Raw genomic sequence first — 18,322 nt, forward strand, 5'->3', positions numbered from 1 at the left:
CCTATGTTCCTGGAATCTCAAAGGAAGCACACCAGCTACTTACCAAAGCATTTACTTTGGTTGGTGGCACGGTCAACAAAGACTTTGGCAGAGATGACGTTGCCGAAAGGCAAGAACATCTGCATAAGTTCTGCATCCCCAAACTCCTGGGGCAGGTGATAAATGAAGAGGTTACAGCCTTCGGGACCTGGGATAATGACAAAGGTGTACACACAAAGGAAAAGACGTGTTAGCAGCAAAGAGGCCATGCGCAACATGTTTGGCTACTTTCTCACAATGCATTGCTTGTTGCAGCTCGCTTATCTGCTAGTTCAGCAGATAAAAGTCTTTTTAAAAATCAGTTCATTGCAATTGTTTTTTCCCCTAATATCCACCAGCTTGCTAGAACATAAAGCTGAAAAGAATCATGACACATCTTGAGCAAATATCTAGGTGTATATTAAAATCAATTCAATCCCAGTCATACAGAGAGTTCTTTCCCAGAGCGTCAGAACATGGTCTCAGAATGGCTATATAACAGAGTGTCCTTACTCAAATAATAATTTCTAGTTCAGCTGCAGTCCAACAGCTCACCCACACTTCTGTTTGCCCCACTGCTTTCCCCCAGTAAAACCTGTGGTTTTGCACTGAACAGGAACAGACAGCAGTTGGGTTTTCTGCAGATCGCTGTTTGTTCTGATTTATCACCAAAGAGCGGGGTTTTTACGGAAAGTGGTGGGACAATGACAAAATTGTTTGGACCTAGGCCTAGAAAGCATGTGAGAAGGAGAAAACGTCTTAGCCTCGTGCTGGCTAGGCATGGGACAAGTGGAAGTGTTGAACGAACCCTTAGTTCCACATGGAAGAGTCTTGTTATTACCATCAGGGTCAGTCTTTAAGATATAAGGGGATAATTTCTGTATCCTTTCCTTCCTGGCTTTTACACTGGCCCCTCCAGATGTCCTCTATTAAGAATTCATCAGAATTCATGCTCATGATGGCTATGGGGGCAGTTATACACAATCACCACTTGCGCCTGTAAAAGTTTTGGGGAGTTGTAATACTGCTTCTTTTGCAACAGGTACAGGCCCCATGGTTTCCTGTCAAAACATCCTATACCACAGATGTTGTAGGGTTGCTGTTTTTTGTCCTGTTTTTGTTGTTTTTGGTGTTGTCCCTCCAGATGGAAATAATTCAACAACTTTGGTGAATCTTTGCAGAACAACTAATAAAGCTGAATGATGTGTGGACAGCCCAGTGTCAGTCCATCATCAAAGTGCTATTATTGTGTCAGTGGTATATTGCCAAATACACCTGCAAAAGAAGAAGAAGCCAGTAATCCTACTGCCAAAGGGAAGGAGCCTCAACTGATCAATCAGATGAACACCTGGAAGCAGCATAGTCAACAGAAATGACTGTTCGGGCAAATAGAAATGAACCACTCAATCGATAGCAATTGCAGTCGAGACCAAAAGTTTCTCGGCCCAGCAAATTAACATTCTGCAACTTGCAGTTCCCCTGTCTTAACGCAGAAATGCACCGCTGCTTACCCACTCATTTATTTTGTAAAACCTCCCTAGTTTTATGAAAGCTGCCCACTAGCATTTCTTGACACCCACAAACTGCACAGGGACATGGTGATCTCCTGCTAGTAGAGAGACCACATCAGGGATCAGGAGGATGACCACATGGGATTACCTGAAGACAGAGACAGTTGCTCTTACAACCTCTTTCTTCCGGTAATCTGCACACTCACCCTCATGGTTTAGAACTATAGTGCTGACTCATCTGTGGGAGAATCTGATGCCTGAAGTGCTCTGATTCCATCTACTACTAAGGGGAAACAAGGAAATGTATTTCTACATACCTCTCAACATATCTAGGCCTCTGTCCTCACACTTATTCAGCTATGGAGGCACATGCAGAGATGTATATTTCTTCTCCTGACTGAGGGGTTGCCAACAATGGTACCCTTCAGATGTTGTGGACCACACCTCTCATCAACTCTTTCCAGCATGGTTAATGGTCAAAGATGATAGGAGCTGCAGTCCATAACATCTGGAGGCAAGCAAGGAGCATTGCCACATTTAAAGGACACATTCCAGCCACGCAGAAGGGCTTTGTGAGAGTTGGCGAGGGGTGTATTCCGAAGAGCCTTCCAAGAGAGACCTGTAGTCCAGCCCATCAGTCAGAGGTTCCTAACCCCTGCTTTATTTTGAATGCATGGACACATTTTGTCATAATTTTTCCAGTGCAACTCTTTGTTTTGTTTATTGTGTGTCCCTATGGAAAAACATAATATAAATAAAACTAACCTAAGTTTATTTCATAGGAGAAGGTATCAACATTCTGCTTTCTGATGTGATGGAGAACCACGGAGTCAAGGACTGTGAGCCCATCCTCCAGGTTCCTTTGTTCATTAACGCATCCCCAGGAGGTCTGACTCAATCAGCACCTCACACTCAGAACTCTGGTGTTGCCTCCTTCCAATTCAACTCTCCATCTTACTTTTTGTTGTGTTCACCTCATTCACACTTCTTTGTAGCCTTGTTTCTATCTTCTCTTTGCTGAATTTCTGCCACCCTTCTACCAACCCACATGTTGATTTAATCATCCGAGCCACCTGCCGTTCTGTCAATATTTGCATATTGTCATCTAATCATCACCGGCACCATTTATGTAGCTGTCAGTTTGTACATTACAGATCCCAGGAAGAGGGGGACTGCAAGAAACGGCTTTTTTTTATATCCAAACATGCATCCAAATGCATTATATGAACTAGTCAGGCATGCATCTTTCTCCCTATCAAATCCCAAAAGAACAGCACTGGATAGTCAGGTTTCCTGTTCACAAGTCTTTTGGGGAGTGAGTTGCATTCATATGGTAGGTATTCAGCTGTCATATCTGTTTTAATCTGTCGAGTTCAAGAAGAACTGCAAAAGAAGGCAGAAGAGAACCAGGAACTCACTCACTCACTGTGGGCTCCCAAGCTGAGTTATCTGATGCCATGGTGGTTGAAAAGCAGGTGGCTCCACCCACCTGCCAAAGTGGTTCATGCTGGATGGGGGGACTCAAGATCCAGCCTGCCAGCTGGGTCCTGTTCCTTGCCCCGTCCTATCTAATCCAGCATTTTGTACTCAGAGTGCCCAACCAGATGCCTCTGGGAAGCAGGACATGAGCACAAATAGCATTACAGCTATTATTTTAGTGTTTTGCACATTTAAAGTTGCATTTAAATTGGATAGTTTGTTCTACGGAAGGGGGGAAAACCTTTTTTAAAAAACACACACAAAACCCCACTTATTTTACATTTATTCATCTTGGTTATTTATTTTGTGTTAGGCCACCCCATCCTGGATAGCAATGTTGATATCAGTCATGCACAAAGCAATTCATTATCGACCCCAGCCGTATGACTCAGCCGTTTCAGGAATCCCTGCTCTCTGAAATGCCCACAACCCATCTTACCTTCTCTCTGCTGCTGGGGGATGATGGGAGCTTGCTGGGGGAAGGCCTGGCTGATTGGTGCATAGGCGGCTGGGTATGCTGCTGGAACACACAAAAGCAGAATGGTCAGGGCAAACAGAGCCTCCTGCTGGTGCTGAGAAAAGCATGGTAAAGCAAAACCAATGGGAGACAAAAGTGGGATGCTCAGCAGTGGATCCTGAGCATGACTCAATTCCAGAGATGTATGCACAGATTACATACAAAAAGATTGCTTTGCTGCCTCCACAATCGAGTTGGCTTGTGCTCATGGAACAGTCCCAAAGAGTACATGACACAGACCGCTTGTGTGGTTCAGGAGGTCTGAATGAAACCTTTGGAGCTGCGTGAAGCCTAGCACAAAGAGCATTTTAGGCACACCAAATTATGAACGTATTTAAGCCACCTTACACTAGTGTGGCTGTCCTGGGTGTCAGGTAGATGTTTCTCCTGTCCCCTGCTACGTGAGAGCGTTGAGTTGCAAAGGCCAGGGATTAATCATGGGATTTCAGACATGCAAAGCATGGCAGGGGCAGCCAAAATGGTGTCCTCTAGATGCTATTGGTCTCCAACTCTCATCAGGCCCAGCCAACAGAGTCAATGGCCAGGGACGATGGGAGTGGAAGTCCAGCAACATTGGCTTTGACTTCCTCTTCTCTGAACCATGGGTGCCCCAGTGCATTACGACTGTAGAGATTCTGGCAGGTCCACCCAAGCATTCTCTCTTCTTCACATTCTATGAGCTGTTTCTTCATGTTCCAACATATTGTTCCAGCCTTAGATGCAGGCTGACATGCAGGGTTGTACATGCCTTCTAATGGGATGTGTATACTGTTTGCCTGAATTGGCATTCTCATTTAAACTAATCACTGGCCAGCGCAGGGGACTTGCTGGTTTGTGGCTGACTAGGCATGTCAGTCCGTCTCTCAGGTATCGTTTCCAGGCCTGACCTCCAGCTTGCAGTGCATAATTGCTTTCACCTTTCCCTGGCAGAAAAAAAGGGGTCTAACTGCCACTTGCCCTGAGACTGCATTGTTGAAGGAAAGCAGAAGTGGAATCTGTTCTCCATTTCTCAAAGGTTTGGTTCTGAAAATGAGGCCTCTAGTTCATTTGCCTCATTTGTAGCAATGTCTAGAATCTGGGTGTGTGTGAAGTTGAGATTGCCTTATAATTGCAAGGTAGCTGAGGGTGGTGGGTGTTTTTCTGTCCTTTAAAAACTTTTCCAGCACTTTTCAACCTCTCTGTCCTTCCTGGCCTGAGAAGTCTTCATGGAGGAGATGCCTCTTGATGTCTTCTTCGGGGTTTTGACTGAAGCATAGGACACTGTGGAGGCTGGTGTGATTTCATTTTCTGAAAAAGGGAATCCCTTCCACTTACTTATTTTTTTCTGTATTGATTTCTTTAAAAGGTTAAGAAAAAGACCTCACATAAGAACAATTAACAATGAACATCTGTCAGGAGAACAGCAGACAGACTCTCTTGTTTCTTATGCTTCCAGGAAAACCCACCTATGGACATCAAGGGGGTTCTCACCAAGTGTGAGCACCCATGAAGAATAAACAGCCACTAACACTCGTCAACTCCCTTGTAAATAAGGCAGGTACAACAAAACCCTGGCACACTACAAATGTCTTTGTTTCTTTAAAACTGTTTATAAACTACTTAGTATTTTTAAAATCTCTAAGTGGTGTACAACCTAAAAACCATAAATATTACCATAAAAACAAAAATGCAACATAGAACCAGTAAAACAGTAGTATAAAAGCATATATAAAATAGAATTAAGGGAAGTCAAACAAACAACAAACAACAAGAGGGTCTGATTTTACAGGTCGTGGGAAGCCTGGGCAGAAAGGCACGTGAATGTCACCAAAAATGTACTTCTCCTTTGATAATGTTCAAATGCCATTTCTTCTCCCATGATCTGATGGAAAATGGTCAGGGGAAAACGCAGAAGAAACTTTCAGCACAGCACTAAAGTTTGGCTCCATCCATCAACCAGGGAGCTAAGGTGCCAATGGGAGGTCACATTCTCTGTGTCCCAGGAAAAGAATCATGGCAAAGTGGGAGACCAACTTGGTGCCATCATTTGGACAGAGAAAGAGCAGCTGCAGGAAGCCTGCTGCCAACTCCCGGTAGTCCTGGGACTACAGAGTTGAAGGGAAGCTTGTTTTGGTTCCATCCATCAGACTGGGACTAAATTCTGCTGGGTTGAGGGGTCAACACACACTGCTCTTGCTGATATGCCCTCTTCTACATAACAGGAAAAGAAGCCCTGCCCTTCATTTCACCCACTCATCAGACTAGCAGTTCACTAGCCCAGCAGTACCATCCATGGGCACAAAAGGACCACGTGTCACCATTAGGACAAATAATGGGCCACTGCTACAGACTGTTGCCTCAATTGTGGCTATGTTGGGGCTTCATATACCATATTTTTCGCTCCATAAGACGCACCTAGTTTTTAGAGGGCGAATGCAAGAAAAGAAATATTCTTTAAAGGGAGTGCTGAGCAGAGTCTGTATGCATCCCAGGCTCTGCTCAGCACTCCCTTTCACGAGCCATGTGGAATGTGTATGCGGCATTTGCAGGCTTTTTCTCCTCGGGGGCTCGTGAAAGGCTCTTGGGAGCTTTTCCGGGAGGTGGGGGAAGGGACAGAGGGGCTAAGCCAGAAGCTAGAACAGCGAGAGGGAGCGCTGCACAGCGTTCCCTCTCGCTGGTCTGGCTTCTGGGATAGCCGCGCGAAGCCTCCTTGGGGCAGTAGGATGAAGGCTTCCCATGCCCTGAAGAGGCTTCACATGGCTAAGCCAGAAGCTAGAACAGCAAGAGGGAGCGCTGCACAGTGATTCCTCTCACTGTTCTGGATTAGCTGCACAGCCTGCATTCGCTCCATAAGACGCACACACATTGCCCCTTACTTTTTAGGAGGGGAAAAGTGTGTCTTATACAGCGAAAATTATGGTACGTTGCGTTTCAGCTTCTGGAGTTTTCTTTCTGCTGTAGGGGCTTGACATTCTGCCGCTCTCATGGGCAAGACATCCTGTGCTTGCTTGTTCTCAAACACTCCCTTCCTAGTTTCTTTGGCGTGTTTCTTGACACCAAACCTGCAGCAGCTGGGCCCTGATATATTCCACCAAGAACCACCTTTCCTTCCTAGTATAAGACACGTTCCCCCAAAGCTGCCCACTCCTACTTCAGGTGTGCCACAGAATGGAGAAGCCAGGATTCCTTAAGGAGGAGTGGAGAAATTTTATCCCTATCCCCACAGCATCCTCCTTGCATCTGGCTCTTTTGCTCATGCTCAACATTATCACAAAGATGCCATGGAAAGATGGAAAGATGCAGGGAAAGAGGGAAAGGCAGACAGAGAGAGGGGAGGCGAGGAGGACAGGCAAAGCAATGTTTGAGACCTGCATAGTGCTGCATGCCTGCGTAGGCTTGTTGGAGGGGGTCTGCCACAGTGGGACTTTGAGCTGGGAAGAGAAAAGAAGGAAGAAGGAAGAGAGTAAGCAAGTGCAACTAAAGGAGAACAGCTTTCAGAGCAGCACAATCACTGGGGCAGGCAGCAAACCACTCGAGATATCTCCTTGGCTTCCCATTACGTTCCTCTTCCTCTGTCGCGCCTCAGAGTCTAGCTACATGTGCCACAAACTACTTGAGAGCAAACTACACAAACTGCATGACACGACTCTGGTTCTTTGATCCAGCTCCTCATCCTCCTGGACCTCTTGGATCCTTTAACTTTTGCCCTATTTGTTACCGTTAATGGCCACATATCTGAGAACAACAGGCTGGGTCCAGTGCAAACATTTTCTCTATGGCAATAAGCCTGCTGCCCTTCTCTGTGGACAGAGGAACTCTAAGGACTTGCCCACACCTCCATTTGCTGCCCCTGCCCCTGGGGAAACCTGCAGTTTAGAGCTGACTAGGAACAAATAGGGTTTTCCAGGGATTGTCGTTTGCTCTGATTTAGCACTAAAGAGTGGGTTTTCCAGAGCAAAGAAAATGCAAACGGCTTGGAGATCTGTACCTAGAAAGCACAGGGCAAGTGGAAAATGACCTGGACATGTGTTTTCTAGGCACGTGACAAGCTGGATGAGCCCTAAGATCTCATAGCTAGCTCAGAGTGAGCAATGGAGGGAACTTGCAGGTTGTGGATGCAACACAGCTCCCTGAGATCTCATCCCCTAAGGAGTCCTTTCCCAAGCTGGTGCCCTCCAGCTGTTGCTAGCCTACAACTCCCATCATTCCTCCCCACTGCTCATGCTATCTGGGAATTGTTGCCCAACAACATTTGGAGGGCAGCAGGTTGGGAAAGTCTGCAATAAGGCAATGGCATCGTTAGAAGGTTGCTGGAAATTAGTTTTAGTTCAACAGCCATTCAGTGCAGGTAGGCAAATACCTGAAAAAAAGGCAGCAGAGGCTTGGACTGTGTAAATTCTCTAGTTGTGACTGACACCAGCTGTGAAACTGGCTTAGGAACCAAGGCAGCCGTGCGCTGCTTGGTAGCCAAAGGTGAGCAGAAATCCCATGCAGGTGAGTGCATTGAATTCTATCAAGGGAGCAAGCAGAGGCTGAGGACAGAAGGATCTCTCCATTCCTCCTCAATCAGTCCTCTTGGTTTTTCTCCGCTGGCTGTAGAGAAAGAGAACCTATCCCTCAGCTCTGTTCCTCTTCCATCTGCCTGCTTTGTAGAAAGCTTTTTTCTTTTTTACTAGACTTCTAAGAGGCTGGTGTCCTGCATTTTCATGCTAGCTGAGGAAGAGGAAGCTTCCCATCCAAGGCAACCAGCATAGGACACAGGATACTAGCCTGTTAGCAAAAATAGGTCAGGGTAGTAACTTTTGCAAGCTTAGTTACAAGACCGGACTAAGGAAGTGAGCAGGGCACTTTTAAAAAATGATACATAATCTCCCAAAGTGCATCTGCATCAACATAGGGGCATAGTTGCACATAGAGAGACAGGGCTGAGTTTCCTGTTTGCTCTTTATACTGCGCCAGCTGGGCATTTAAATCCTCCTGGGGTCCCAAAGGACTAGTTTTCCTCTTGCAGCCAAATGGTAGGGAGTTTGAACAGCACACCCATTATTTCCCGCCTCCATTTTTTTTTTGGCCAAAAATCTTACCTGGGTATGGATGGATTCCATTGGTGTAAATAGTTTCTGATGCTGGCTGCCCATTGGTCTGTGGTGGGAGAGGGCTGAATCCATTCACCCCGATGGGTGTGGCTATGCTGGGAACAGGTGCTGTGCTGATCCCTGGAGGTGTGCTTGTACCTATGGACCACCAAGAAGTTGGGGAGAAAGAGACAAATTAGAGATGGCCTTTGATGCTGGCTATTTCTCAAACACATTGATGCTTTTGAATTATGGTGCTGGAGGAGACTCTTGAGAGTCCCATGGACTGCAAGAAGATCAAACCTATCCATTCTTAAGGAAATCAGCCCTGAGTGCTCACTGGAAGGACAGATTGTGAAGCTGAGGCTCCAATACTTTGGCCACCTCATGAGAAGAGAAGACTCCGTGGAAAAGACCCTGATGTTGGGAAAGATTGAGGGCACAAGGAGAAGGGGATGACAGAGGAGAAGATGGTGGGACAGTGTTCTCGAAGCTACAAACATGAGTCTGACCAAACTGCGGGAGGCAGTGGAAGACAGGAGTGTCTGGCGTGCTCTGGTCCAGGGGGTCATGAAGAGTCAGACACGACTAAATGACTAAACAACAACAAACACAGAGGATGGGTGAGGTCTCTGACTGGAACAGGTAGGAATCTGGTTGGGTGAAGTTAGCTGTTAAAAACCAATCCACTTCTTCATCTGGGCTGTTTTGCAGTCATCAAGAGCAAATGAGTCCTGGTCATTGCCAGTTTGGTCCCAAAATGCATATTTGAACGCACACTTTAGGCTAGTATGTGTATTACGGTACATGTAACTTTACAGGAGAACTGGACTGCAAAATTTGGAAAAAGTGTGAGCTCTGAATTCTGACCATGTTTTGGTACATTTTTGCTTTGGAAACTGTCTGCTCTGTATGTCTGCCTTTGAATGTGAACTGAGCTGAATTTCTCTACTATCCCTAGTGGCAAATACCTGATGAGGGTGTCATGGGAGCAGCAACCAACCCGCTGACATTAAACGCCGCCATCTGTTGCATCTGTGCCGCTGCAATAGCCGCCATGGGGTTGAGGCAAGTTCCTTGTGCTGCAGCCATCAGAGCTGCCTGCTGCTGCATTATCTTAAGGAAAGAAAGATAGGCATGGGGGCAGAGAGAAGGAAAAGAAACGGAGGAAGCAAGAGGGGCAGCAGTGGAGGCGGGGAAGAGAGAGAAGGAGAAGGAACAACCAAGAACAGGAAGCAGAGGACACAGAGGAGGAGGAGGAGGAAGAAGGGGAGAAACAAGAAGGTGCAAGTTAGTTTTGCCTTTGTTACCCAAGAGCCTTTTCCAGCTGTTGACACTGGGCATGGCAGGAATGTAGGAAGATGTCTTATGCTGAGTAGTGTGTCTAACAGTATTGTGTACAACAGCTTTCCCCAAATTGATGTTCTCCAGGTGTTGCAGGACTACAAGTCCCACCAGCCCCCGACAGCACAGCCAACCATCAACGATGAGGGAAGTTGGTGTTGGAAACATCTGGAGGATACCATGTTAGAGAAGGCTGGCAATAGGACCCGGGCACCTTATTTCCCTGAGGCACCACCGAGGCAGCTCTCAGGCAAAAGGATCTTCCAATCGGACACCTGCTATTCTGCTATGCTGCCCATGGAATGGCCAGAGATGGTGCTGTAGTTGTTTCAGTCCAGGGACCAACAGAGGCCTGGCTTGCCCTAACCTCCAGGCTAGATTACTGCAACACATTATACATGCAGCTGCCTCTGATGACGGACTGGAAACTTTCGCTGGTGCAGAATCCAGCCACCAGGTTGCTTACTGAAGCAAAACAGCTTGATCATATAATGCCAATCCTTGGCAGACTGCACTGACTGCTAGTTAGTTTCTGGGTGGGTCAAATTCAAAGTGCTGATGTTGCCCTATAATGCCTTAAATCAGCGGTTCTCAACCTATGGGTCCCCAGATGTTGTTGGACTACAACTCCCATCACCCGAGCTCTGGCCTTGCTAGCCAGGGATGATGGGAGTTGTAGTTCAACAACATCTGGGGACCCACAGAAAGGCTGCCCTAAATGGTTCAGGACTGCAATACCTCAAGGACTGTCTTTCTCCATATGAACCTGCCCAGACCCTGTGATTATCCTCTGAGGCCCTTCTTCGTGTGCCTCCTCCATGAGAGATCCAGCGGATGGCAACACAAGATCAGGCCTTTTCTGCAGTGGCCCCCCACTTGTGGAATGCTCTCCCCAGAGAGGCTCACCTGGCGTCTCTATTACATATCTTCAGGCCTCTATAACCAGATATTTGTCTGGTTAAAAAATTTGTGGCCAATTTGTGATGGGGGACACAGTCTGTTGTTTTGTTTGTTATTATATTATGTCTTTTGATACTGTAAACTGCTCTATGGTCCTCAGATGAAGGGTGGTATTTGAATTGTAATAATAATAATAATAATAATAATAATAATAATAATAATAATAATAATAATATAATGTGGTACCTTGGGTTACATACGCTTCAGGTTACAGACTCCGCTAACTCAGAAATAGTGCTTCAGGTTAAGAACTTTGCTTCAGGATGAGAACAGAAATGGTGTTCTGGCGGTGCGATGGCAGTGGGAGGCCTCATTAGCTAAAGTGGTGCTTCAGGTTAAGAACAGTTTCAGGTTAAGAACGGACCTCCGGAATGAATTAAGTACTTAACCCGAGGTACCACTGTAATATAATATTGTTTCAGGCATGGTTCCTTAGTCTAAGTAATAGGGAAAAGCACCGGGTTTCAGCACCTTCACCACTTGTGCAGAACGGCAGATTTCAGCTTGCCTGACAAACTCTTCTGCACAGCAAGGAAAGCTGCAAGCCCTGTGTCCTCTGTTCCACCTGCGCCTGAGTGAGAGAAGGTGCAAGCCGAGCTATGTGGCCACTTGCCTGCCTGCTCTATAACAGGAACACCAGCCTGCCTTAGATCTCATCATCAGACCCCTGTCTATCTGCTCTAGACTGATTGGAAGAGTCCTGCAGCTGAATCAGGGCAAATGCCCCAACTAGTCCAGTATCTTGTTCTCACAGCAGCCAACCAGATGCCTATGGGAAATGCTCTCTCCACTTGGGCTTCCCAGGAAGTGATATTCAGAGGAGGTAGTATGTATGTATTCTGGCTAATAGCCTTATCATTGATTCATTGATTTATCTAACCCTCTTTTAAAGCCATTCCAACTTGGTGGCTACATGTTATTGGAGCTAATCACGTCGCTTGGCTAAACACTGTATAAAGGAGGACTGTGATGTTTGCCTCTGACACTGCAGCCTTCTGCCTACTTCTCTTTGCTATCTGGCAGCAGTTTCCTTTGGAACAGCTATCAGGACAAAGAGCAGCAGCATTTCCTCCAGAGGTTGACACTTCATCCATATCTTCCACCTCCAGTGTGGTGTAGTGGTTAAGAGCGGTAGTCATGTAATCTGGGAAACCGGGTTCGTGTCCCCGCTCCTCCACATGCAGCTGCTGGGTGACCTTGGGCCAGTCACACTTCTGTGAAGTCTCTCAGCCCCACTCACCTCACAGAGTGTTTGTTGTGGGGGAGGAAGGGAAAAGTGAATGTTAGCCACTTTGAGACTCCTTCAGGTAGTGATAGAGCGGGATATCAAATCCAAACTCTTCTTCTTCTTCTTCTTCGTCTCCAAACCTCTGTTCTGGGCTCTTAGAGCTTGCAAGGCCTTTTCCTTTGGTGATCTCTCTCCACTGTTGACACTCCTACTCTGTTCAGCTCCCAGCTAATCTTTCAGCTTACACAGGAGTCAACAAGCTACCTGGGTCCACCAGACCTCTTGACTTGTCTTCCCAGTTAATGCAAAACCTGCTTTCCCAAGAAGGCGACCTCCAGATTTTTTGGAGAACAACTTCCATCATCCACCTTGGCTGGGGCTGATAGGAATTGTGGTACAAAGCATAGCAGGAGCACCAGCTGTCGTCCTTGGAAGCTGTCTCTGCCATCCAGTGTGAGTTCACTGCCCACCTACAGCTAAGCTAGCCCCCTCTGGCTTGTCCAGTTCTAAATGCGTCCACCTTATAGGGCTGGCAGCAGATTGCAGCATCTCCTACCGCTTGCGTATATGCCCCGTAGGCTCCAAACTGGATCGTCATTGGATTGAAGATCCCCAGCTGTCCTGCCATCTGATGCATCCGCCGAAGGGTCCTCTCCTTGTCTGTGTCAGCAAACTTCACCACCAGGCTGGACGATGCTCCCTAGCAGAGTGGACAGAGAAACAGAGGCACAAACAGAGAGAGTGGGGCAGAGTGTATCCATTGCTCCTGTATGAAGCGGTGGCAGCTGGCACATAATTCACATCCCCCCCCCACCCCTCCAGCAAGGACAAGCAATACGGATGATGGCATAAGGATAACAACTAGGGCACATCATTTCTGCTAGAGAGACACAGGCAGGCGTTAGGCTAGCCAAACAGGTGTGCTGAAAAAGTTGTTTGAGTGGATCCTTTGAGAAACTGAAGCATAGACTTGCAGAGCTGGGACCATGAGGGTCAACAAGTCCAACCCCCTGCAATGCAGGAATCCTTTTGCTCAGCATGGGGCTCAAACCCATGACCCAGATATTAAGAGTCTCATGTTCTTCCGACTGAGCCATCCTGGCACTTGCATGTAGCAAGATGGTTGTCTTGGACTACATCCTCCAACCCTTGGCCCATTGGCCAAGCTGGGTTTGTGGATGATGGGAGCTGGAGCCCAAGAGCACCTGGAAGGACACTGGTTTACAAGCATACCTGCCAATATTTGAAAACCACAGTGGTGTTATTTTCTCCTGCCCTTCAGGATTCGGGGGGGGGGGGCATACATGGCCAATCGTCCTTTGATCTTCACAACAGCCCTATGAGATGGGTTAGGCTGAGAGTGATTGGCCCAGCATCACTTCAGGTGGAAGTTCAACACATTAGCCACTACATGGTACTGGCTCTCAGGAGATTTTGACCCGGCCTCCTGAGCTCCCTGCCCATGCCCCTGGTCCCGCTCCCACTACCCCGGCCATGGTCACCAGTCAACCATCTACAAAATTAGGGTTTAAATAAATTAGAAAGACATTTGTAAATAAAAGGACACAACAAGCAAATAAGCTTCCATTTACTTCTGGGCTCAGGCAAACTGGATAAAGTAAAACCTCTGTATGCAGTGCTTTTTTCTGGGGGTACTCAAGAGTACACAGTACTAGCAGCTCCACCCCCACCCCACCCTGCCACATTAAAAGTGTGGCACTTACTGTGACAACCATGGTGAGTACCAGAACCATTTTTCCTAAAAAGAAAGCACTGTCTGTCTGACCTCTTTCATCTACCAAAATCCTCCCACAACAGAAACTCTCTCCTCTTTTGCAACCAGTCAGCCTAGATGCATGGCCAAGGTGGCAAAATTAAAACCAGCTGATTCATAAGCAGAACCTGCAACAAAATGTTGCAACGTTTGAGTATTTTCATGTTCCAGGCAGGCAAGGCATTTATGCTGGCCTCCTCCTCCAGCCGAGCACTCTATTCTCCATGCCTCCCTCTTAGTTTTGTATTTTTCTTTTTTTGATATTCCTGGCCATTGAGCGTTCTCACTTCTCATTTAGCTGTTCTGGTTTATTTTTAATTTTTAAAGAGTTATTGGTACTTCTACAAATACGATGGTGATCAACGAATGTTCACAAATATGGGTCCACTTTTAAAACAGCATCCTCTGTATTGTAATTTATTCTGTTGGTAAGCCATCCTTCAACTTGAAGTTTCCCAGGACAGTGCACAAACAATTCATTGAAATCCAGCACGGGTTGTATCCAATGCAGTGATATATTTGTTGTGCTGTGGGGAATCATAGTGCAAGGGAAAACATTACCAAAGATTTTCTGCAACAGATTTCCCAAGAAGCTCCTGTGCAATAAGCTTCCTCTAGTGCAATTGCACTGGATTCCTTCATTGAACAACCTTTAAAGTCTGACATCCGCTAGCACAAGAGCTCTTGTGCTCATGGACAAACAACGCTGGCCCCCTTGGTACTTTGTTATGGGTGCTGACTGTTAGGAGGGGATGCCTGGCAGTGCTATGATTTCCTCCACACAACAAACTACAGTTCTCAGGATTCTTTGTGTGCAGGGGAAGCCATGACCGTTAAAGTGGTATAAGAGTTCTTTAAATGTATGATGTAGGTGAAGAAGTCCTTCTGGAAAAAAAGTTTTTGAGGAGGGACGGATAAGGCACTTGGACTTTGAACCCCTGAAAATGTATTTCTTTAACCTCAGTCACCTTAGCGGGATGTGAGGAGATTCAGAAACAGCCAAGCATCTCCTTTGCTCCTCTGAGTATTTATCCCATCTCTTTGATTTCAATAGAGTGAGATAATTGTGATTAGCACGTACCATTGTGCGTGCGTGAGCGCCCCCCCTCTAAAGGCTGCTGCTGTTCCAACCAACCACACCAGATCAGAGTTCATCTTCAGCACAGCTTCCCTGCCAGCAGCAATCTCTGATCAATGCAGACCTCTTTTATAATCACGGCCGGTTCCCTGGGCTCTTTCCCCTTTCTTTCGCCTTCATTTAGAACTGTGACCTTCATTGTTAATTAAATGGCAGTTTTCTCAAGCCAGTGATTGAATTACCTCCTAACACCTGCCTAGAGAGCACAGCTGCTGATCAGAATAAACGATGGGCCCTGCGTTATTTTTACAACAAGTGATTTGATCCCCGAGATTCTGATCCAATCAAAGAGAGGATAAATTAGCCGGTGATTGGATTAAGGAGAAAAACACTGTCTTGTGAGGGGTGGGGGCCTGCTCTGTGGGGCTACCCTTTCCTATACGGCTGTGAGCGGCTCCTGAGATTGCTTTTCTAGTTTTGTTTTTAAGGAAAGAAAATGGTATTTTCATAAGGCACTGTCTCTGAGAGATTGCTTTACTGCTTGAGGTGTGGAACCTCAGTCCCTGGGGGCCAAATGCAGTTCTTCGGGTCTCTCTGACTGGTCCTCAGGACCAAAACCCTCTTTAAAACTTACTGTCAACTGAAATCTTTTCATCCAACCTATCTCATTGGGGCAGCTGTGAGGATAAAATGGAGATGACAGAGAACAGCAAATTTCAACTAGTCACCCTGTTCATGCAAAGTTTATCTGCTTGCCTCGTGCAAATGAACTCCCCTTCCCTCTCCTTCCTCCATGTGCCCCCCACCTTGTCTGGGTTTTCTTGCAACCCCGCCCCCCTCTGAGCAGGGGCACAGGGCAAGGAAAAGGAGGGAAAGTTCTATTGAGCAAGCAGAATTCCTTGTAGGAAGGGGACAAATTGTTAGGGAATCACTCTGCAAAGAAACAAGTAAATGTTTCTAGAAGGTTCCAGAGGAAAGGAACAACATGCAGAATTGTAAAGGTGTGAAAATCTCAATGGAAATAGTTTTTTTCAAAAACGAAGGGGATAGTTCAGAGCCTGTGAATCCAGAATCATATCATTCTGTTATTGGAAGTTTATTGTATATTTCACAATGGAGCAGATCAGATTTGTTATTCTGTTGGAATTCTGAGTAGACTTGTAAGTAATCCTACTGAAAATACATGGAAAGGACTAAAATGCATTTTTCGTTTACAAAATACACTTGACTATTGTTTAAAATTATCACCTTCAGGATCAGAAGTTCATTCATTGATAGTGGTTGGGCAAATCTACCAGACAGAAAATCAGTGTCTGGGATGGTGCTTCAGTTTAGTAATTCTTTGGTGGGATGGAAGTCCAGGAAACAAGGGATTGTAGCCACTTCCTCCACGGAAGCTGAATACAGTGCTCTATCAGACTTATGTAATGAATTGAAGTACTATGTACAGATTCTCAATGACTTAGGTGTAAAACGTAATTATCCAGTACAAGTACGGGAGGATAATCAGGCAGTCATTGCAATGGTGGAGTTTGAACTGTTTAAAGGTAGAACAAAACATGTAGAGATTAAATATCAAAATGTAAAAGAAATTGTGAAGCAAAATCTGAAAAAGCTACAATATTGTGAAAGCAGGCAAAATGTGGCAGATGTATTTACAAAATTGCTTATGTTTGAAAGACATGCACAACTAGTTGAGAAGTTGGGAATTGTGTTGCATGGTGCGCGAATACTTTGTATATGTTCATAATAATGTTTTGTTTCTGTGAGGCTGAGAGGGGGTGTAAGGGAATTCTTCTGCAAAGAAACAAAAGTTTCTAGAAGGTTCCAGAGCTTTTCCCTTAAATTTGGGAGTGGCACTTTGATCTTAATTAGTGTCAGCTGCAAGTGCTAATAAAAAGACCACTCCCGCTTCATGTTTGCAGATACCTGATAGCAAATATATGTCAGTAGAGTGTTGCCTATGAAGTCTGTTGGAGGACCATTGCTGTGGTTTACAACGTAAGATTTCCTTTGCAACCTTAATGCATGTAACCGGTCTGGGAATAAAATATTTTGACCGAGATTTCACAGTTTGGTAGGTCATCTTTTAAAAAACTTCGTCATTGTTCCGTGTGAGAGAGAAAGAAGATAAACTCTGCTAAAACAGTTTAAAAGAGGTCCGGTATCTGCACAGCAAAAGTGTGTGGATGGTAACCTCTAATATAACTTTGTTCAGTACAACCCTTGTGCCATGAGCTCCTTGGAGGAAGAGTGGAATAAAAACACAATAATAAATGGGTAATAGATGTATTTTTTATGCTCTGCAGAGGTGGGTGAGCTGAGATGATGAGTTAAAGGGGAGTGGGAAGGAATTCCAGCTGCTTAATTGCTGCGTGTTAAGCTGTGATTGAAAACACAGGGACAGGGCCAATGACAAAGGCTTCTGGTTCCTTGAGAGCAGCCTGGGAAAGAGCCTAGCACTGCTTATATGTCAATTTCAATATAGCTTCCAAGCGGTTAGCTGGCCACCTCTGTTTTTCTTCTCTATCTGCAGGGCGTACAAAACTTCCCCACCATAAGTCAAATTGTGGTGCATCTAGCTTAGTACTGCAGACTCCAGCCTTCCCTCTCCAGACATTTTGGATGACAGTCATCACCATCCGTCACCATTAGCCCTGCTGGCTGGGGCTAATGGGCGCTGAAATTCAAAACATCTGGAAGGCACAAGGTTGGAGAAGGCTGGTCTACTTCGGGGTCCTCGCTCCAGGGTCTTAGGCTGGTGGGGCAGTGCCCCAATTCCCCCAAATGAGCCAGACTCCACTGCCATGTGAATATTCCCTGCTTCCTGATGGACCTTTTAGGCACTGTCCTCCTCTTTGGTATTGTGGAATTGACAGGGTCGCCAAGTGCCAACCTCTACAACCAAACGGTGCAGAGCAGTTAAGGATCGCTGTGCTTGCTCTCTCCCACTTTGCTAGTTCCTTCATCTACCATCCTCCTCTTGCAGCTGTGCTCATGAGGATGCTTTAGCTTTCGTCCCACAGCAGGCAGGAAGGGAAGGGCTGCTGAAGTTGAAGGGCAGGGTGTACAATGGCTAGATCCAGATAGCCACAGTGAGGCTATCTGGGTTGATATTGGCTGGTCCCAATGCAGGAGACCCTATGGCCTTCCAGATGTTGCTGGATTCCAGCACCCATCAGCCTCAGCCAGCAGTGCCAATGCTCAGGAAAGATAGGAGCTGCAGTCATTCTGGGCACATCAGGTGATGTTCAGCCTATGTCACTTTTGCATGTGTTCATTCATGGAGCCATCCCGTTTCTGCATTAATCTGCAACTGCCCCCCCCCCCCAGTATCTGCGTGAAAATGAAGATTTAAG

The 18,322-nt window shown here is 46.2% G+C and overlaps 1 protein-coding gene across 10 annotated transcripts in view; it reads right to left on the minus strand.

Moving 5' to 3' along the window:
- Positions 1–18,322, minus strand: part of CELF6 (CUGBP Elav-like family member 6) — a 181,614-nt gene that overhangs the window by 14,980 nt on the left and 148,312 nt on the right. For 7 of the 10 annotated variants that reach the window (XR_014213415.1, XM_082198597.1, XM_082198595.1 and 4 more), the window contains 6 exons: positions 12,668–12,811; positions 9,551–9,695; positions 8,589–8,738; positions 6,873–6,935; positions 3,448–3,528; positions 44–187 (listed from right to left, as the gene is read on the minus strand). Coding sequence is in view for 9 of the 10 variants with exons in the window: in XM_082198597.1 (XP_082054723.1) it covers positions 44–187; positions 3,448–3,528; positions 6,873–6,935; positions 8,589–8,738; positions 9,551–9,695; positions 12,668–12,811 (727 nt within the window). In the remaining variant the exon portion in view is untranslated. The remainder of the gene's footprint in view (positions 1–43; positions 188–3,447; positions 3,529–6,872; positions 6,936–8,588; positions 8,739–9,550; positions 9,696–12,667; positions 12,812–18,322) is intronic. The other 3 variants (XM_082198599.1, XM_082198598.1, XM_082198600.1) reach the window with 3 other exon arrangements.

Source organism: Podarcis vaucheri (genome assembly GCF_965113315.1).
Source record: "Podarcis vaucheri genome assembly, chromosome: 14".
NCBI lineage: Eukaryota > Metazoa > Chordata > Lepidosauria > Squamata > Lacertidae > Podarcis > Podarcis vaucheri.